The sequence below is a fragment of the Macaca nemestrina genome, chromosome 14, assembly GCF_043159975.1.
Source record: "Macaca nemestrina isolate mMacNem1 chromosome 14, mMacNem.hap1, whole genome shotgun sequence".
Lineage (NCBI taxonomy): Eukaryota > Metazoa > Chordata > Mammalia > Primates > Cercopithecidae > Macaca > Macaca nemestrina.
In genome coordinates this window covers 47,296,700-47,319,906 of record NC_092138.1, presented here as the reverse complement: position 1 = coordinate 47,319,906, position 23,207 = coordinate 47,296,700, and the positions used below count along the sequence as shown (strand labels likewise).

Sequence of the window (23,207 nt, the reverse complement as noted above, 5' to 3'; positions counted from 1 at the left end):
ACATAAAAGAGAGGTTTTCCAATAATTTTGTCAAAATAATTGAATAACAAAACATCAATATTGGACTAATTAGTATTTTTTAGAAAATGTCTTCAGTTATCCACAATGTGAAGATGATGTAAGCTCATAGGAGCTATAAGCCATAAACTAAACAAAACGTATGAATGAACATAATTACACTTTTGCCCACACAATCCTGTGAGTGCAACTCAGACTCTAAAAAAAACTGGTGGGCAAAGAAAACCTTTTCTAAAATTCAGGACAAATATAATTGCTCAGATTGAGAGAGAAGAAAAGTAGGCTAAAAAAAAGATGTATTCTATTTTATAGATTTTTCTCTTGGGTGTAATTATAAAGCGACACTCAAGTGCAACCAATGAAGTACCTGTTTTTTCTCTCACAAAATTCAAAGACATCAGCAAAACCACCTATGTCGGTAATAAAAATAAAAAGTCTTTGACTTTTTAAATGTTATCATACTGTCATAGTGGAATAAAATTAGCTTGAAAAATGATCTAAAGGCACATGATGCAGTTCATTATGTATAACAGCAAGAGCAGCGGTTTCCCAGTGTTCATAAAGGCTGCTCCATTAAATTTACCTCCAGTCAATAATTAGGAGTCCACAAATAAACCTGGGCAATTAAATCAATACTGCCTGGCAATTATATTCCAGAGTCCAGGCTCAGTGGCACAAAAAGGCACTATATCAAGCTGCAATATTAAGCAGTCTGATGCCATTTTCAACAGGATTTTTTTATACTTACTGGACAGAATAAGCATACATTCAGCTAATGTAGAATGTATGTATATACCTCTCCATGTGTTAACCAAAAAAACTCAGGTCCAGTGTCAGTACAGTTTTAGCAAAATTTAACAAAGCTTTACACGTATAGATTTATTATTTTTATAGTCATACTTGATGATAAAATTTCTAATTCAAATAAATACAGGCCACATTTACGAAGTGAACATTTTAAAAATTCATTTAAAAGTTTATTTTTATCATTTTCCAGTTGAAAAGAAAAACCTCATTACAATCATTATTGAATTCTTTGGTGTGCCAGCCACTGAGCTAGGTTCTGGGAGTACCACACGATTAAGAAACGGCCTCTGTTCTCAAAAGCAAGTAGTCAGTGTATAAGGCCTTGCCTAGCACCTGCACATCTATACTTACACAACTTTAAGCAAATGATTTTTAATCACCTACTGTTATTAAAGTGATTCCAGACAACGTCTCAATAATATATCAAACTGATACTAACATGAATAGTTTATATACTATTTACTTATTCTTGACTTTACCAAAAGCACAGAAACTGATACTTGTTAATATAAATGTAAAATAATTGCATTTAATATCAGTTTCTATTTTTAATCTTTACATAGAAACATTTAAAATGACTTTTCTAAAATCACAGGACAATTTTGGGGGTACTTTGACAAATATGTTTTGGCTTTTATTTATTCCAGTCCATTTAAAAAATAAACAATTAGGTTGAGCCAAAAGAACTATAATGAAAAAGTTTTAGAATACATTACATGCTGTCAGTGATGTCAAAACAAAAGCTGGCTATGACTAGAAAAGCAGGGCTCTCACCTGCCAATAAACTGCCCTTGATCACTTACAAGAGGGGCGCATCCCAGTAGACTATATGTGTATTAAAAAAATACTTGAAAGGGAAGAAAAAGTATCACACAGGTCACAGCAGCAGTCTCAATAGACCCCTCAGGGATTTCAACTCGTCTTGGCCTTGTCATCCTCTATGCAGCTTTCCACTCGGCCCAGAAAATGTCGATAGGAAAATGTTTGAGGGGCCTCTGGTGGAAATTTTTTCATTCTTTCTGCATTGACAGGATGCCAAATCAATATTTACTTCCCACTAACAAGCTGCTCGAGGTCTCAGTAGAAAATATTGTAGAGAATGCGGGAAGACACAGTAATAAACAGCTGTCTGGCTGTGAGGAAAACATGAATTGACTGGAAACAGGTCCATAGTAAAAGGTCACTGAAACCCATGAACTCCTCAGGTGTCCATATCAACTACTAACTTTAAAGACACATAATAAAGTATCTCTTTTCCTAAGAGGTCTGAGAGAATGGATCCTTTTCAGTCTAGCAAGCACAGAGGCTGACTCAATAATTTAATTAATGCATTTGCTAAGACCCATGTTGGCTCTATCCCAAGGCATTTGTTTCATTTGTTAAGTCCAAAAGCACAAATAGAGGGTTAACTTTCCTTTCTACCTACTGGAATACTTCTTTACCTAACAGAAGTAAATAATGGGGTAGTGTTTACAAAAAGTTAGACATCTGGTGAAAATGTAAGGCTTGGAATTCTTACTTAGAAGTTTAATATATGAAACAGAAAAATGAAACACCTGTCCTTCAAGAAGTTTCTGAATGTACAACATCCATTCCTTGTCATTTTCAGCATCAATTTTTGTTTTTTCAATTTCCTAAAGAAAAGAAATAGAAACACTGGTGTTAATTAAATTTGTATGAACTTGTTTATACTATTAGATACTTAATAAATCTAGAGTAATATCAGTAGAATTACATTCAACAAAGAACAGTCTGTCATCTCAAATTAGTAATATTTAAATCCGTGCTCTTTAAAATTTAATTTATAGATACATACTATGGAAGATATAGCTATATTTATATATTTCACGGTAATTCAGAAATATTTAATTTCTACCTTCACAGTGGAGCTCAAACTAGGGGCTAATATGGGGGTGAAAGCAATTAAAGTGAAAAATAAGATGGAGTTATATAAAAGAATCATTTACAGGTGATCCTCGTGAGATAACACAAAACTTAATATTCCAAAATCTGACTTGTCAGCAGATAACTAAGGAGTAATTGTTATCATTACAAACAGAACAGAACATGGCATGACTCTGGTATATTTAAATGCTTGTTGATTCAAACTATCCAATAATCTACTGATAGGCAAAGAACACTCCAACTTAAAGTTCTGTAGGTCACAAAGTATTTTCAGCCCATCAATTATCATGATAGAATATTTCTGGAATTGAAATGTATTCACATGTACAGTTGATGATTCACTTGAAATTGTAATTCAGTTTACCAAAAAAAAAAAAAAAAAAGACTTTCCAAGAAGGGAACGGTGTGAGAAACTATTATTTGTTGAAATTTACTGTTTGGCAGGCATCATGCTAGGCACTTCAGATAGGCCATCACAGTTTCTGATGTGAATTTACTACAGTTCGATATAATGTAAAGAACATAAATCAGGTGATCTGGGCTCTGCTTGGGCAAATCCTTGGACCTCTGGAAGATGTCAGGGTCAGTCTATAATGCAATCTAGTAAATATATCAAAATGTACCTATCCCTCTTAGAACAGTGTGTTTATATCTCTTTCAGGAGGGACTTGATTTAAGAGTGTGTGACATGCATGTTACAATGCTGTGTACTCTGTCTTCAGACTCCACCTGCCCAGAGGCAGAGGTGCCATTTATTCACAGACGTGTACCATCTAGTCTTTGGGGCTATCAAGAGAGATCCTTTTCTAATTCACATACTCAAAGAGGACAACTTTTCTAATCTGTTCATTCAAAGAGGGTTTTTTTTGCTAATTTCTTAGCCCAGAGAATGCATCATTTTAGAGATTACTTGGTCTTGAAAACCTGGTGGCTCTGTGTTCCAGAATATGTACATGTGTTAGCATCACTGCATGTATGTGTAAACACATACATGCAAACAGCCATACTCACATGAGACACTGTGCTAAATCTGTGTGTTTTAAAATTTCTAGGCAACAATAGAGGCCTTACCCTTAAATTTTTGTTAGGTTTCTCATCAATCAACATATTTTAATTAAACGCCTATAATAAGGCTTAGTTAACACCTTTGCCAGAAATAATATTACTCCCATGTGTCTTATATTTGGTACTATATGTGATATTGTTCTTGTACTTCAAAGTTTAGAATTTGATAGAAAGTCACAGACATTTTTGCATAGCTGCTGAATGCAGAAACTGGTAATTCACCCATTGGATGAAAATAATACCTGTAGTATTCCTTTTAACTATTATCTAAGGATTCTTGGTAGTTCAAAAATCTTTACATTGTAGATTTGCTCTATTCCAGAAGATCTTTCAGAAGCTGATGAGGGGCCCAGAGGATGATCTCATACAGATACCCAAGTCTATCATTGAACAAATATTTGTTGAGAAGCTGCTAGTGCCATCATCTTTTAGCATTCCAAAGGATCAAAATCTAATATTCATGAATTAAATCTCAGAGCCATAGTACGATAGGAATGAGCACCCTACACATGTTTCACAAAAGACTGTGCGGTATGAGATTCTGCTGTTTATGAGGCAGTGACTATGTCAAAAATGCAGTGTCTTTCCCAGGAGGTGTGAAATGCTATTAAAGAGTATACCTGTATGCATATAAATTCACTCAGACAGAAGTATTTTACCCAATTATAAGCAATAAATATTTTTCAACAATATATTTTCAAAGCATATATTGGTGAACAACAATTTTGAATTTAGCTATGAAAGCCAATAGATTTGGCACTTTTTAAAAAATCTCGCAAGGAGAAAAAAACTTCAAATCAGTGGAGACTCAGCTTAACTAAATCCATTTAAGCTAGCTTAATTAAGTATACTGGTTTACATGATATGTAATATGATTAAATTAAAGAAAATGGAGGATAAGAAAGAATAAATGAATTGAATAACAAGTAATTTGAAAGGTTATAAGTACTAGCTTATTTCTATATTATACAGTTAAATTTCTTTAAAGGCTTTTTGAGTTGGTTAATACTTGATGTGTATCTTTCATTGGCACTTTAACAATCTTACCATCATTAATACTATCTTAAAGATGAAATTCTAAGAGTTATAAAATGAATAAGAATATGTACTTAAGTCCAATGTGTAATAAACCCTTTACTAATAAATATTTAAATTATCTCACCACTTCATCTTCTGTGTCTAATATTTCCTCTAAATCTGACCGTGAAATGTTCAGGATAGAAGCTGCCAAAGTCTGGGCTTTATGGGTTGAGGTTTTACAGGCGTCCCTGTTTTTCTTCATTTTTTTAAGCTCTCTTATTTGTCGCCTTACCACGTGGACATCATTTTGTAACTCTTTGGCCAAAGCCTGTAACATATTGGAAAGAAATTGAGCTTATATGAAAGTCATAATGAAGACAAAGCAGTAATAACATAAAAATGTGAAGATACTAACAAATCATTTTTTTTTTACTAGGATTACTCTGGTTTTAATTATTCTGGAATATAGTGGATTGCTCTTTACCTATCGTCAGCATGCAATAAAAGTTCTCTTCAATGAATACTTAACCAACTTGCTGGATTAAGCAAAGGTCCCCCATCCCTCTTTCAGATGCACCAACTGATATCTTGCTTGGTGAATGCTTACAGCAGGCAGGCTATTTTTAATCAGCACCAACCACTTCCACTAGTCGACCTAACACTAAGAATCAGGTTCTATTTATTCCTCAACATGCATATATTATTTTTAACAGGTCAGTTGCATAATTCATTTAATGGTTACATAAACCAATGAAAGATTACTGCAGAAAGAACTGTTTCTATTTTATCTATACTAGATTACAAATGCTTTGGAAAAAGTTGAGAAACACAAATTGGGTCAAAGTTCAGTTACATGTGGTAAATTATGTGTGGGCAAGACAACAATAAAGGACTGAAGAAAAATCATTAAAAAATCAAGGATTGCTTCACAAGCTTTTCAGTTGCCTCTTTGAGAAATCAGTAAAAGCTAGCCCATACCACACCTATGTGTGGGTAACAAAAAGTTACTCCTTAATCTGGTTGGACAGAGGGCCTCAGTACATGGCTTTGTGAGCTGAGAGCAGATTAGTTAGATGTTTGGGCTGTTTCCAATCTTTTGTTAGCACAAGCAATATTACAATAAATAATGGTGCTCAGATATTAATTTTGCATCTCCAGGATATATGGCTAGAATTGAAACTGCTGGATCAAAGGGTGTGTAGAACTATAATTTTGACAGCTGTTACTTAATTCTATCCCTGTGCTCCATCCAAGATAGTACTAATATATATCTCCACAAAGAATGTATAAAAGTATCGGTTTCTCTACACGAATAGCAAAATACCAATATGTTATTTCAGAGTAGCTTGTGTTTTCACTGCATTTTAAAGTTTCATTTCTCTCATTATAAACAAAGTTGAGCATCAGGCTTAAGAAATCATTATATTTTATTTGTCATTTTTTGGTTTTTCTTAGGGATTTACAGGAGTTCTTCATGTATTAGGGAAATTATACTTGCCTACTGTATGTATTTCAATTATTTCATTATTTGTTCTTTTGACAGTACTGTTTGATGTCAAAGAAAAATAATTTTAATTTTGTATGTACTCAAATTAATGAATCTTTTCCTTTCTCACTTTTGAATTTAGTGGGATACTTTAAAAAGCATTCTCCACAATGAGGTACATAAAAAATACTTTCAAACCACAATTTTTTTTGCTACTTTTTTATTTTTCAGTTAAATTTTTTTTATCCATTTGTAATCATTTAGAAGATCATTACATAAAATCATACTCACTTGTCCCATCACCACTTAGCAAATAGTCCATCTTTCTCCAAGTGATTTCATAAATGTTTATGTCAGTGTCTGAACTTTCTATTCTGTTCCATCTCTTTTTATTCATTAAGTTTTATATTTGAGTATATTTTAACTAATGAGGCTTTATAACAAATTTTAACATTGACTAAAGCTATCTCTCTCTTATTACCCTACTTTATCAGATTTTTATTGGTGTTTCTGCTTGTTTAGTTTTTCATATGAATTTCACATTCAGCTTGTGTAGATTCTCTGCCCCTTAAAAATATCTTACTGTGGTAATTTTATTTCAATCATGTTAAATTTTATTTGGATCATGTTGACACTTTGGAATGCTGAGTCTTCCTAATCAAAGAACATGGTATTCCTTTCCATTTGTTTAGGTCTTTATCTGTGTTTCAAAGGACTGTTTTGAAGTTTTCTCTTTATAGAACTAGTTTATTTCTGGACATTTTATTTTACATATATTTTCTTATTTTTATAGGAGTTTTTCAGTTGATTACTGTTTCTAGGAATTCAAATAACTAACTGTAAAGACTGATAACTTTATCTCCTTTTTTAAATCTTTATACCTCTAATCTACTTTTCCTTTCTTATATATAATACCTCTCAGTGTGATCATGTGTTGTCTTCCTAATTTCTTTTACTTGTCCATCATGTTTTCTTATAGTTGACTGAACTTTAAGAGGACTAATCTGAATTTGTTGTCAGTTTCTATATATTTATTTACTTAGGGTTAATTATTTGAGCTTTATTATTTTCCTTTGATTATGTCATTTACCCATGATTCTTCATAATCCCTGTATCCCTGCATTGGTGTCTGTACATTTAAGGAAGCAGCCATTTCTTCCAGCCTTTACAGGGTTTCTTCAGCAGGAAGAGTCCTTCACCAGCCAGTCCAGCCTTTGGATCTGAACAGGCCAGCAGATAACATCCATGGGTAGGCAGGCAGTACTTGCTGTCAGGTTCTCTAGCTGGGCGGGGCTGCTGCCCATACTGCTAAGGTCAGGTGGGGCCACTGGTTGGGCTCTGCAGTCAGACAGGGCTGCTGGCTGGGCTCTAGAATTGCTTCTTATTGGGCAGGATCACAGGCTATGCTCATTGGCCGTGTGCTGCCATGTGTTAGGCTTTGCAATTGGGCTACAGGTAGGCTTCATAACCATCCACAGTTGGGGGGCATCCAAGATAGGCTCTCTGGTCAAATAATGCTGCTGGTTGGACTCCTTGCTCAGGCAGGGCTGCACATTGGGCTCCAGGATGACGCAGGGCTGCAAGATGTACTCTGCAGTTGGGTGGGGGTCATTGGCTTAGTTCCCTGTCTGGACAGGACCACTGGCTTTGCTGTGTGGTTAGTCAGTGTTGTTACAGGACTCCCAGGTCAGGCTGGCTGCAAGCTGGGTTCCATGATTAAGCGGGGCTACAGGCTGGGTTCCTTGACCAGGTGAGGCTGTTGATGTGCTCTGCACTTGAGCTCCCTGGTTGGATGGGGCTGCCAGCTGTGCCCCATAGTGTTTGGGGCTAAAAGCTGCACTCCACAGCTAGCCAAGATCCTTGTTTGGATGGGGCTGTCAGCTGTACCTCACAGTTGGGGCTAAAGGCTGCACTCCATGATCAGGTGAGGTAACTGACTGTACTCTGGGGTCTGGCAGGGTCAACGGCTTGGCTCCCTGCCCAGGCATGGGCATAGGCTGTGCTTAGCATACGGGCAGGGCTGTGGGCTGAGCTCTATAGCCAGGTGGGGTTGCTAACTGGGCTCCTTGGTCAGCGGAGTCCAGACTGTGCCCCATAGTTGGGTAGGGACTATGGTGTGGCTCCCTGCCTGGGTGGGTATGTAAGCTGGGATCTGGGGCTGGGAAGGTTGCTGTTCAAGGTCTCAAGGTGGGCAGGGCCAGAGGCTGGGCTCTGGCAAGGTTGCCGGCTTGGCTCCCTGTCTAGGCAAGGGCTTAACCAATTTGTTTTTGTGTATTATACACATAGCTTAAGATTCCTATGTACTTCTCCTTGATTACATTTCCTTTGTATTATTATCATTATTTATTTATTTATTTATTTATTTTTTGAGACGGAGTCTCACTCTGTCGCCCAGGATGGAGTGCAGTGGCGCAATCTCGGCTCACTGCAAGGTCCGCCTTCCGGCTTCACACCATTCTCCTGCCTTAGCCTCCCGAGTAGCTGGGACTACAGGCGCCTGCCACCACGCCTGGCTAAGTTTTATTTATTTATTTATTTATTTGTATTTTTAGTAGAGATGGGGTTTCACCATGTTAACCAGGATGGTCTTGATCTCCTGACCTCGTGATCCGCCCGCCTCGGCCTCCCAAAGTGTTGGGATTACAGGTGTGAGCCACTGTGCCCAGCCTGTATTATTTTTCTAATATCTAAAGTTCAAAGTTACATTTTGGCTGAATTACAAAGGTTTTAATATTCTCACTGCTGTTTAATTTGAAACAGTTCACAAACTCACTTTTTATTTCTTCCTTAACCCTAAATCAGATAGAAGGGTTTACAATTTTTAAGTGGACAGATACATTTTGGCCACTTATTTTGTTAAATCACAGTTGTATTACACCATGTTCAAGGCAGATAGCTAAAACAATTTTTCTGTTTTTGAATTTGTTAAATTTTGTGGCTTAAGATGTAAGCAGTTTCTGTGAATGTTCCACATGGCTTTAAAAAGAAAGTAGCCTTATGTTTTCTCTACTTGAGTTATCGATTTCTGAGTATAGTACATATTAAATATACTGCAGGACAACAAATACACCTAAGGATTCATCAATTTCTTTTTTGAATTTCCATCAAATTTTGCTTAACATGTTGTCAGATACATAAACATTCATAATTTCTACATTTTCTTTACAAACTATCCATTCTTGTCATTCCTAATGCTTTTTGCCATTAATTTCGTCTTGGAATAATATTGCTATATATTCTTTTATAAGCATTTATCTGATGTATATTTAGTTGTGTGCTGGTAAATGAGTTCTCTGGATGTTGGGGGAAGAGCATGACTTGTAATGTTCGTTGATTTTTGTGGTACAGATTTTTTTTTTATTTTTCAGAGATGGGATCTTGCTCTGTCACCTGGGCTGAAATGCAGTGGTGTAATCATAGCTCAGTAGAGTCTTGAATTCCTAGGCTCAAGTGATCATCCTGTCTTGGCCTTGCAAAGTGTTGGGATTACAAGCATGAACCCACCATGCCTGGCCAATTTCTGTGAAATAAATATACGTACCATGATTGATTTCAAGCAACCAACATGAATAAGAAGTTGGGAAGAGACATACAAAACTGACTGTTGTGGTACAAGCTAGTCCCAGGATAACATATTTTTAAATTCTTTCATTTTTAAAGCTTTTGGATAACTATATTTTAAATGCATCTGTTTTTTATCATAGTCTGTCTTCTTTCCTCTTTGTTCAAAAGATACATTTCAGCTCTATTATTTATATTGTAGTTATTGGTATATTTGGATTTATACCAGTCATGTAATTCTATCTTTTTTGCTCTCTCTAGAGTAAATTATTTCCTTCATGAATTTTTCTTTTCTTCTTATTTTATTGTGATAAGAATACTTAGCATGAGATCTACTCTATTAACAAAATTTCAAGTGTATATGATTGTTGACTATATGCACAATGTTGTACAGCAAATCTCTAGAGCTTATTCATCTTGCTTGAAACTTTATGCCTATTAATTAAAAATTCCCCATTTCTCAGTCACCCCAATCTCTTCTAAACACCATTCCACTCTTCGATTCTATAAATTTGGCTATCGTAAAAACTCACAGAAGTGGAACCATGCAGCACTTGTCTTTCTGTAACTGGCTTTTTTTCACTGAGCATAATGCTGTCAAAGTTTATCCATGTTGTCGCATATTGCAGAATTTCCTTCTTTGTTTAAGGGTAGTAATCAATTGTTGTTTATACAACATTTTCTTTATCCATTCATCTCTTGATGGACATTTGGATTGTTTTGGCTAAACAAAAAGCAGCAGAAACTTCTGTAGATGTAAAAGTCCCTGTCTGACAGCTTTGAAGAGAGCAGTGGTTCTCCCAGCACAGAGGTTGAGATCTGAGAATGGACAGACTGCCTGCTTAAGTGGATCCCTGACTCCTGAGTAGTCTAACTGGGAGACATCCCCCACTAGGTGCAGACCGACACATCACACCTCACACGGCTGGGTACACCCTGAGACGAAGTTTCCAGAGCAAGAATCAGACAGCAACACTCGCTGTTCAGCAATATTCTCTCTTCTGCAGCCTCTCTGCTGATACCCAGGGAAACAGGGTCTGGAGTGGACCTGAAGCAAACTCTAACAGACCTACAGCTGAGGGTCCTGACTGTTAGAAGGAAAACTAACAAACAGAAAGGACACCCACACCAAAACCCCATCAGTACGTCACCATCATCAAACACCAAAGGCAGATAAAACCACAAAGATGGGGAAAAAACAGTGCAGAAAAGCTGGAAATTCAAAAAAACAGAGCACATCTCCCCCTCCAAAGGAACGCAGCTCATTGCCAGCAATGGAACAAAGCTGGATGGAGAATGACTTTGACGAGTTGAGAGAAGAAGGCTTCAGTCGATCAAACTTCTCAGAGCTAAAGGAGGAACTATGTAACCAGCGCAAAGAAACTAAAAACCTTGAAAAAAGTATGGATGAACGGATAACTAGAATAATCAATGCACAGAAGACCTTAAAAGAACTGATAGAGATGAAAACCATGACACGAGAACTACATGACAAATACACAAGCTTCAGTAACTGACTCGATCAACTGGAAGAAAGATTATCAGCAATTGAAGATTAAATGAATGAAATGAAGCAAGAAGAGAAATGTAGAGAAAAAAGAGTAAAAAGAAATGAACAAAGCCACCAAGAAATATAGGATTAGGTGAAAAGACCAAATCTACGTCTGATTGGTGTGCCTGAAAATGACAGGGAGAATGGGACCAAGTTGGAAAACACTCTGCAGGATATCATCGAGAACTTCCCCAACCTAGTAAGGCAGGCAAACTTTCAAATTCAGGAAATAGAGAGAACGCCACAAAGATACTTCTCAAGAAGAGCAACTCCAAGACACATAATTGTCAGATTCACCAAAGTTGAAATGAAGGAAAAAGTGTTAAGGGCAGCCAGAGAAAAAGGTTGGGTTACCCACAAAGGGAAGCCCATCAGACTATCAGCAGATCTCCCAGCAGAAACTCTACAAGCCAGAAGAGAGTGGGGGCCAACATTCAACATTCTTAAAGAAAAGAATTTTCAACCCAGAATTTCATATCCAGCCAAACTAAGTTTCATAAGTGAAGGAGAAATCAAATACTTTACAGACAAGCAAATGCTTAGAGATTTTGTCACCACCAGGCCGCCCTACAAGAGACCCTGAAGGAAGCACTAAACATGGAAAGGAACAACAGTTACCAGCCATTGCAAAAACATGCCAAAATGTAAAGTACATCGATGCTAGGAAAAAACAGCATCAACTAACGAGCAAAATAACCAGCTAATATCATAATGACAGGATCAAGTTCACACATAACAATCTTAACCTTAAATGTAAATGGACTAAATGGTCCAATCAAAAGACACAGACTGGCAAATTGGATAAAGAGTCAAGACCCATCAGTTTGCTGTATTCAGGAGACCCATCTCACATGCAGACATACATAGGCTTAAAATAAAGGCATGGAGGAAGATCTACCAAACAAATGGAAAACAAAAAAAAGCACAGGTTACAATCCTAGTCTCTGATAAAACAGACTTTAAACCATCAAAGATCAAAAGAGACAAAGAAGGCCATTACATAATGGTAAAGGGATCAATTCATCAGGAAGAGCTAACTATCCTAAATATATATGCACCCAATACAGGAGAACCAAGATTCATAAAGCAAGTCCTTAGAGACTCACAAAGAGACTTAGACTCCCATACAATAATAATGGGAGACTTTAACACCCCACTGTCAACATTAGACAGATCAACGAGACAGAAAGTTAACAAGGATATCCAGGAATTGAACTCAACTCTGCACCAAGCGGACCTAAAAGACATCTACAGAACTCTCCACCCCAAATCAACAGAATATACATTCTTCTCAGCACCACATCGCACTTACTCCAAAATTGACCACATAGTTGGAAGTAAAGCACTCTTCAGCAAATGTAAAAGAACAGAAATTATAACAAACTGTCTCTGAGACCACAGTGCAATCAAACTAGAACTCAGGACTAAGAAACTCAATCAAAACCGCTCAACTACATGGAAACTGAACAACCTTCTCCTGAATGACTACTGGGTACATAACAAAATGAAGGCAGAAATAAAGATGTTCTTTGAAACCAATGAGAACAAAGATACGACATACCAGAATCTCTGGGACACGTTTAAAGCAGTGTGTAGAGGGAAATTTATAGCACTAAACGCCCACAAGAGAAAGGAGTAAAGATCTAAAATTGAAATCCTAACATCACAATTAAAAGAACTAGAGAAGCAAGAGCAAACACATTCAGAAGCTAGCAGAAGGCAAGAAATAACCAAGATCAGAGCAGAACTGAAGGAGATAGAGACACAAAAAACCCTCCAAAAAATCAATGAATCCAGGAGCTGGTTTTTTGAAAAGATCAACAAAATTGATAGACTGCTAACAAGACTAATAAAGAAAAAAAGAGAGAAGAATCAAATAGACGCAATAAAAAATGATAAAGGGGATATCACCTCCGACCCCACAGAAATACAAACTACCATCACAGAATACTATAAACACCTCTACGCAAATAAACTAGAAAACCTAGAAGAAATGAGTAATTTCCTGGACACTTACACTCTCCCAAGACTAAACCAGGAAGAAGTTGAATCCCTGAATAGACCAATGGCAGGCTCTGAAATTGAGGCAATAATTAATAGCCTACCAACCAAAAAATATCCAGGGCCAGATGGATTCACAGCCGAATTCTACCAGAGGTACAAAGAGGAGCTGGTACCATTCCTCCTGAAACTATTCCAATCAATAGAAAAAGAGGGAATCCTCCGTAACTCATTTTATGAGGCCAGCATCATCCTGATACCAAAGTCTGGCAGAGACACAACAAAAAAAGAGAATTTTAGACCAATATCCCTGAGGAACATCGATGCAAAAATCCTCAATAAAATACTGGCAAACCGAATCCAGCAGCACATCAAAAAGCTTATCCACCATGATCAAGTGGGCTTCATCCCTGGAATGCAAGGCTGGTTCAGCATACACAAATCAATAAACATAATCCAGCATATAAACAGAACCAAAGACAAAAACCACATGATTATCTCAATAGATGCAGAAAAGGCCTTTGACAAAATTCAACAGCCTTCATGCTAAAAACTCTCAATAAATTCGGTATTGATGGAATGTATCTCAAAATAATAAGAGCTATTTATGACAGACCCACAGCCAATATCATACTGAATGGGCACAAACTGGAAGCATTCCCTTTGAAAACTGTCACAAGACAGGGATACCCTCTCTCACCACTCCTATTCAACATGGTGTTGGAAGTTCTGGCTATGGCAATCAGGCAACAGAAAGAAATCAAGGGTATTCAGTTAGGAAAAGAAGAAGTCAAATTGTCCCTGTTTGCAGATGACATGACTGTATATTTAGAAAACCCCATCGTCTCAGCCCAAAATCTCCTTCAGCTGATAAGCAACTTCAGCAAAGTCTCAGGATACAAAATCAATGTGCAAAAATCACAAGCATTCTTATACACCAGTAACAGACAAACAGAGAGCCAAATCATGAATGAACTCCCATTCACAATAGCTTCAAAGAGAATAAAATACCTAGGAATCCAACTTACAAGGGATGTAAAGGACCTCTTCAAGGAGAACTACAAACCACTGCTCAGTGAAATAAAAGAGGACACAAACAAATGGAAGAACATACCATGCTCATGGATAGGAAGAGTCAATATCGAGAAAATGGCCATACTGCCCAAGATAATTTATAGATTTAATGCCATCCCCATTAAGCTACCAATGATTTTCTTCACAGAATTGGAAAAAACTGCTCTAAAGTTCATATGGAACCAAAAAATACCCCGCATCTCCAAGACAATCCTAAGCCAAAAGAACAAAGCTGGAGGCATCACACTACCTGACTTCAAACTATACTATAAGGCTACAGTAACCAAAACTGCATAGTACTGGTACCAAAACAGAGATATACACCAATGGAACAGAACAGAGTCCTCAGAAATAATACCACACATCTACAGCCATCTGATCTTTGACAAATCTGACAAAAACAAGAAATGGGGAAAGGATTCCTTATTTAATAAATGGTGCTGGGAAAATTGGCTAGCCATAAGTAGAAAGTTGAAACTGGATCCTTTCCTTACTCCTTACACGAAAATTAATTCAAGATGGATTAGAGACTTAAATATTACACCTAAAACTATAAACACCCTAGAAGAAAACCTAGGTAATACCATTCAGGACATAGGCACGGGCAAGGACTTCATGTCTAAAACACCAAGAGCAACGGCAACAAAAGCCAAAATTGACACATGGGATCTAATTAAACTAAAGAGCTTCTGCACAGCAAAAGAAACTACCATCAGAGTCAACAGGCAACCTACAGAATGGGAGAAAATTTTTGCAATCTACTCATCTGACAAAGGGCTAATATCCAGAACCTACAAAGAACTCCAACAAATTTACAAGAAAAAAGCAAAGAACCCCATCAAAAAGTGGGCAAAGGATATGAACAGACACTTCTCAAAAGAAGACATTCATACAGCCAACAGACACATGAAAAAATGCTTATCATCACTTGCCATCAGAGAAATGCAAATCAAAACCACAATGAGATACCATCTCACACCAGTTAGAATGGCGATCATTAAAAAAATTAGGAAACAACAGGTGCTGGAGAGGATATGGAGAAATAGGAACACTTTTACACTGTTGGTGGGACTGTAAACTATTTCAACCATTATGGAAAACAGTATGGCGATTCCTCAAGGATCTAGAACTAGAAATACCACTTGACCCAGCCATCCCATTACTGGGTATATACCCAAAATATTATAAACTATGCCGCTATAAAGATACATGCACACGTATGTTTATTGCAGCACTATTCACAATAGCAAAGACTCGGAATCAACCCAAATGTCCATCAGTGATAGACTGGATTAAGAAAATGTGGCACATACACACCATGGAATACTATGCAGCCATCAAAAAGGATGAGTTTGTGTCCTTTGTAGGGACATGGATGCAGCTGGAAACCATCAGTCTCAGCATACTATCGCAAGAACAGAAAACCAAACACCGCATGTTCTCACTCATAGGTGAGAATTGAACAATGAGATCACTTGGACTCGGGAAGGGGAACATCACACACTGGGGCTTATTGTGGGGAGGGGACAGGGGGAGGGATAGCATTAGGAGATATACCTAATGTAAATGACGAGTTAATGGGTGTAGCACACCAACATGGCACATGTATACATATGTAACAAACCTGCACTTTGTGCACATGTACCCTAGAACTTAAAGTATAATAATAAAAAAATAAAAAAATTAAAAAAATAAAAAATAAAAAGAACAACAAATAAACAGTAGACACTCAGAACTAACATCTGAAAAGAAAAAAAAAAGAAATAGATTGTTTCTACATCTTGGCTGTTGTGACTAGTCCTGCAATGAACACAGGTGTCCTAAGATCCATTCAACATCACGATTTCACTTCTTTTGGATAAATACCCAGAAGTGGGATTGCTAAGTCCAATGGTGGTTCTCTTTTTAACCTTTGGACAAATCTCCACACTGTTTTCCATAGCAGCTGCACCACTTTGCATTCCCACCAACAGTGTACAAAGGGTCCAATTACACCACATCCTCACTCACACTTATCTTTTTTTAAATAGCTGCCATCCTGACAAGTGTGATGTGTTATCTCACTGTGGCATGATACTGGCATAAAGACAGACATATAGACCAATAGAACAGAATAGAGAACCCAGTAATAAATCCACACATATAGTCGACAAGGGTGATACATAATGGTGAAAGGATAGTCTCTCCAATAAACGGTGCTGGATAACTGGATATCCAAATGCAAAAAAAAATTGAAATTAGACTCCTCTTACACCACACACAAAAATCAGCTCAAGAGGGATCAAAGACTTAAGTATCAGACCTGAAAGCATTAAATTACTAGAAGATGCTTGAGTCCAGGAGTTGAGAGTCCAGCCTGGGCAACAGAGTGAGACCCCATCTCTTAAAAAAAAAAAAAAAAAAAAGAACTCCTACAATAAAACATTTTTTAAAATCTCTATGACACTGGTCTGGGGCAATGATTTTTTAGAAATGACATCAAAAGCAAAGACAACATAATCAAAAATAAATAAGTAGGACTCTATCAAACTAAAAAGCTTCTGCACAGCAAACAACAGTGAAAAGGCAACCTACAAAATGGAAGACAAATATTTGCAAATCACATATCTGATAGAGGTTAATAACTAGAATACAGGCATACTTCAGACATATCGTGGGTTCCACTTCAGACCACCACAATAAAGCAAATATCACAATAAAGTGAGTTACACAATGTTTCTGGTTTCCCAGTGAATATAAAATTATGTTTATACTATAAGTGTTCAACAGCATTATGTCTAAGAAATTTACATATATTAACTAAAAATAATTTATTACTAAAAATGCTAATGATCATCTGAGACTTCAGCACGTTGTAATAACTTTGCTAGTGGACAGTCTTGCCTCAAGGTTGAAAATTGCTGACAAATTAGGGTGATGGTTGCTGAAGGTTGGGCTGGCTGTGGCAATTTCTTTAAGACAACAATGAAACTTGCCATATTCATTGATTCTTCCTTTCATGAAAGATTTCTCTATAGCATGTGTTGCTGTTTGGCAGCATTTTACCACAGTACAACTTCTTTCAAAACTGGAGTCAATCCTCTCAAACCCTGCCACTGCTTTATCAACTAAGTTTATGGAATATTCTAAATCTTTTGTTGTCATTTCAACAATGTTCACAGCATTTTCACCAGGAGTAGATTTCATCTTAGGAAACCACTTTCTTTGCTCATCCCTAAAAGGCAACTCCTCATCCATTCAGGTTTTATCATGAGATTGTAGCAATTCAGTCACATATTGGGCTCCATTTCTAATTTAGTTCACTTGCTATTTCTACCACATCTGCAGTTTCTTCCTCCACTAACGTCTTGAACCCCTCAAAGTTATCCATGAAAGTTGGATTCAACTTCATCCAAACTCCTGCTAATGCTATTTTGACCTCCTCCCATGAATCACTAATATTCTTAAATGGCATCTAGAATAGTGAATCCTTTCCAGAAGGTTTCCCATTTACTTTGGCCAGCTCCATCAGAGGAATCACTATGTACAGAAGCTATGCCTTGTGAAATGTATTTCTTAAATAATAAGACTTTAAGTCTTCAACTTTAAAGTTGAAATTACTCCTTGAACCATGAGCTGAAGAATGGATACTATATTAGCAGGCATGAAAACAGCATTAATCTCAATGGACATCTCCATCAAAGCTCTTGGATGACTAGGTGCATTGTCAACGAGCAGCAATATTTTGAAAGCAATCTTTTTTTCTAAGCTGTAGGTCTCAACAGTGGGCCTAAAATATTCAGTAAACCATGCTGCAAATATAGGTGTTGTCATTTAGGCTTTGCTGTTCCATTTATAGAGCACAGGCACAGTAGATTTAGCATAATTCTTAAGGGTCCTAGGATTTTTGGAATGTGAAGTGAGCATTGACTTCCACTTAAAGTCCCTAGCTGCATTAGCCCCTAACAAGAGACTCAGCCTGTTCTTTGAAGCCAGGCATTGATTTCTCCTTTCCAGCTTTCTCCTAGATGCCATCTTCTTCCAAAAGAAGGCTGTTTTGTCTACATAGAAAATATGTTGTTTAATGTAGTCATTTTCATCAGTGATCTTACCTATATCTCTTGGATAACTTGCTGCAGCTTCTACAGCAGCACTTGCTGATTTACCTTGTATTTTTAGGTTATGTAGATGGCTTCCTTAAACCTCAGGTAGCTTCAAAGTTTTCTGCTGCTTCCTCACCTCTCTCAACCTTTGAAGAACTGAAGACAGGGCCTTTCTCTGGATTAAGCTTTGGTTTAAGAAACTGTTGTGACTGGTTTAATCTTTTATCCAGACCACTAAAACTTTCTGGGTATCAGCAATAACGCTGTTTCACTGTCTTATCATTTGTGTATTCATGAAGTAGCATTTTTTATTTCCTTCAGTAGCTTTTCCTTTGCACTCATGACTTGGTTGTTTGGTGCAAAAGGCCTAGTTTCAGCCTATCTCAGCTTTTGACATGCCTTCCTCACTAAGTTTTTCTAGCTTCTGATTTCTAGCTTTTGATTCAAAGTGAAAGATATGTGACTCTTCCTTTCATTTGAACACTTAGAGGTCACTATAGAATTATTAGTTGGCCTGACTGCAATATTGTTGAGTCTCAGGAAATAGGAGGCTCAGGGAGAGGGAGTAAGATGGGGGAAAAGACAGTTGGGCGGAACAGTCAGAACACACAAAATATTTATCTATCAAGTTCACTGCCTAATTAATATGGGTTCAGCTCATGGCACCTCAAAACAATTAAAATAATAACATCAAAGATTAATGATCACAGACCACCATAACAGATAGAATAACAACGAGCAAGTTTGAAATATTGCAATAGTTACCAAAATGTGACACAGAGACACAAAGTGAGCACACACTATGGGGAAAAAAAAAAAATAGAGCTGATAGATTTCCTTGAGGCAGGGGTGCCACAAATCTTCAATTTGTAAAAAACACAGTATCCAAGAAGTGCAATAGAGCAGACACAATAAAATGAGGTGTATCTGTATTTAAGGAACAGCTACGGCTCACTGCAAGCTCCGCCTCCCGGGTTCACGCCATTCTCCTGCCTCAGCCTCCGGAGTACCTGCAACTACAGGCGCCCGCCACCATGCTGGGCTAATGTTTTTGTGTTTTCAGTAGAGACGGGGTTTCACCATATTAGCCAGGATGGTCTCGAGCTCCTGACCTCGTGATCCACCCGCCTTGGCCTCCCAAAGTGCTGGGATTACAGACGTGAGCCACCGCACCCGGCCTCTATCTTCTTTATTTACTATTTTTGTTTGTTTGTTTGTTTTTTGAGGTGGAGTCTTGCTCTGTCGCCCAGGCTGGAGTGCAGTGGCACGATCTTGACTCACTGCAAGCTCCGCCTCCTGGGTTCACGCCATTCTCCTGCCTCAGCCTCCTGAGTAGCTGGGACTACAGGCGCCTGCCAACACACCTAGCATTTTTTTGTATTTTTAGTAGAGATGGGGTTTCACCATGTTAGCCAGGATGGTCTCAATCTCCTGACCTCGTGATCCGCCTGCCTTGGCCTCCCAAAGTGCTGGGATTACAGGCGTGAGCCACCCGCCCGGCCTATTTACTATTTTTCTTATTGTTCCCTCCCTCCCTTCCTTCTTTCCCTGCTCATTCCTTCTCTCCCTTCTTTTTTATTTCCTGGCTTGTGTTACATTGACGGAGCTTTCTTTATTTCCTTTTTCCATCATATTCTTTACAAATTAAATATTTTTATTCTTATGGCCATCTTTAAATATTTCAAATATATATTTAATATTAATTTTGAATCAATATCTAGAGTTTCTCATACTCCATATTGTTCCACCAAAGAAAAAAGCAAACTTAACTCTTCCAACCAACCCATTACCCCCATTTCTAATACTATAATCGTTAAGGTCAACAATGATTTAGATTTAACCAGCTTACAGGTTTTACTAGCTTGTTTTCCATTGTTTCATATGTTTGAAATTTCACAGGGCAAAGAGACCTCAAGAAGTGACAAGACAAACTGCTTGAATATATGGAAGAAGAGGACAAAGACCTTGAGAGAGAAGGCCTGCAGTGTTCAAAAAAGAGCAAGAAAGTCAGTCAGAAAGAAAGACTAAAGTGGAATAGTGAGGTAAAAAGTAGTAGAAAGCAAAGTTGCAGAAGTAACAATAAAATTAATCATGGAGTCCTTTATAGGCAGTCAAGGTTTTCCATTTTCTTGAGTAATAAGGAGTCATGCCATGAGACTAGAGCAAGGGAGTGATTGGATATTTTCCCTTTTATTTTTTTGAGGTAGAGTCTCACTCTGTCACCCAGGCTAGAGTGCAGTGGTGCGATCTTGGCTCACTGCAACCTCCGCCTCCCAGGTTCAAGCAATTCTCCTGCCTCAGCCTTCCTAGCAGGGACTACAGGTGCCTGCCACCACACCTGGCTAATTTTTGTAATTTTAGTAGAGATGGGGTTTCACCATGTTGACCAGGCTGGTTTCGAACTCCTGACTTCAAGTGATCCACCCACCTCGGCCTCCCAAAGTGCTAGGATTATAGGCATGAGCCACTGTGCCTGGCCATGTTTTCCACTTTAGAAGGATAATTCTGCCAACAGATGGAGAAAAGACTGTTCTGGATCAAAAGCTGAAGGAGGAGACCAATGCACAAGTACAAGCAAGAAATGATGGTAACCATAGCAGCGGTGACAGGTAGCAGAATCCTGGGTCTATTTTCAAACAGGAGCAGACAAGATTTGAAGTATTAGAAATGGAATGTGAAAGAAAGGGAAGACCCAAAGATGATTACAGATTTGGAGCCTAACCATCTGGATGACTAGTGAAAATATTTTTCTGAGATAGAGAAAAAAATCTAGGAGAAGCGAAATAATTTTTTTTTCAACTTTTTTGTACATGTTAAGTTTGAGATGCCTATTAGACATCCAAATGAAAATCACAACTAGGCAGGAAGATTTAAAAATCAATAGTTTCAAGGACAGGATGAGAACAGATACATATTAGGGAGTCATAGGTCAGAATATGGCATTTTAAATTACAGTGTTGGTAGAGACTGTCTAGAGACTGAGTATCGATAATGAAGATGAAAGGTATGAAGACTGAACCCTAGGAAACTCCAACACTTATGTCTGTCAGGAAGAGAATGAGAACTAGCAAAGAAGGCAGAGAAGACTAGCTAATGTGATAAGGAAAAGCAATACAGTGTAGTAAAGGAAGGCTTTAAAAAAGTGCTTCAAGGAGGAAGGAGTGATCAACAATATCAAATGTTCCCAAGGGTTCAAATAAGATAAGAACTGAGAACTGAACACAGATTGGGCAATATGGAGGTACTGGTGACTTTGAATAAACTACTTTGGAGAGGTAATAAGATTGAAAGCCTAATTGGAGAAGGTTCAAAACAGAATGGAAGATAAGAAAGTGGGTAGAGAATAGGTATCACTTTTGAGGTGTTTTGCTACATAAAGGAGGAGAAAAATGAGTCAGCAGTTAGAGGAGACACAGAGTCAAATGAAGAGTTTGTTTTTTGTTTTTTTTGTTTGTTTGTTTGTTTTTTGTTTGTTTGTTTTTTGGTAAATGGTGTGTGTTTGCTAATGAAAGTGATCCAATATAGAAGGAATATTGATGATACAAAGTGTAGGGTTGAAACTACAGAGCCAAAGTCCTTGGGAATATGAGGAGATAAAATCCAGTGTGCAAAGTGAGCTATTAGCTTTGGACAGGCATGCAAATGGTTCATTCCCAGTAACATGAGGGAAGGGACAGTATGTGGGTACAGATTTGGGAGGAATGTGAAAAATAAAGGTAATGAAAAAAGGAGGAAATTATCTCTGGGTTGCTTCTGTTTTCTCAGTGAAAGCAGCAGCTGAGATTGAGTGGCTAAACAGAGGATGCTGGAGGTTTGAGAAGATAGCAGAATGACTGGGAAATGTGGAGCCTGAGTGCACTTGGAACTATGTAATAGGATTATCACATAGTGCTGAGAGCCCACCTGAAGTTCTTGGTGATCTGTTTAAATGAAGTTGAATCAGCATGGTTATGTTTTTATTTAATCACATTCACTTCCTTGGGTTCAGGTGGGAAGTAGGCAGAGATTCAAAATAAAGTAGGTTTGAGTTTTTTCCACATGAATATGACAAAGGGACATATGAGGAAGCTGAGGATGTATGCAAGAAACTGACTATGATACAACATAGAATCCATGCTGCATGAGGAGAGAAGTAAGGGCACAAGGGGAAGGAGGGTGGTAGTAATTAGTGAAAAAGTGGTAAGGCCAGTGAATTTGAGTTATAATCAGGTCAAAAATTGTTGCACTATGAGCACAAAAAGAAATAGTGGTCAAAGAATAAAATGCTGGAAATGGAGATTTTGGAATTCAGTTATTCGTAATGACAAGCCCAAGGGTAGTGTTTCTTAGTAGGAACATTTTTGGCATTTGGGAAAAATGATAATTTTTCACTGTATGAGATTTTTCTTCCCAATGCAGAACTTTTAACCACCCTGGTTCCTGGGTATTGAATGCTAGCAGCATCTACCAGTCAGTGTAACATAAAGCACACACATACATTTCCAAATGCTCCCTAAGGTAGGTGGTGATCTGTAGTTGAGAACCATAGATCAGGGGTATGATGATGGGAATAATCACTGGAAATGAGGATGCTGAAGAATAGAAAGGGAATATCCAATAGGGGATTAGATGGCTTACATGGATATGAAGTCACCAT

The 23,207-nt window shown here is 37.6% G+C and overlaps 1 protein-coding gene across 3 annotated transcripts in view; it reads right to left on the bottom strand.

Moving 5' to 3' along the window:
• Positions 1 to 23,207, bottom strand: part of LOC105489076 (centlein) — a 514,234-nt gene that overhangs the window by 14,482 nt on the left and 476,545 nt on the right. For all 3 annotated transcript variants that reach the window (XM_071077831.1, XM_071077829.1, XM_071077830.1), the window contains exons 24-25: positions 4,958 to 5,143; positions 2,382 to 2,459 (exon numbers count right to left, since the gene is read on the bottom strand). In XM_071077831.1, coding sequence (XP_070933932.1) covers positions 2,382 to 2,459; positions 4,958 to 5,143 — 264 coding nt within the window. The remainder of the gene's footprint in view (positions 1 to 2,381; positions 2,460 to 4,957; positions 5,144 to 23,207) is intronic.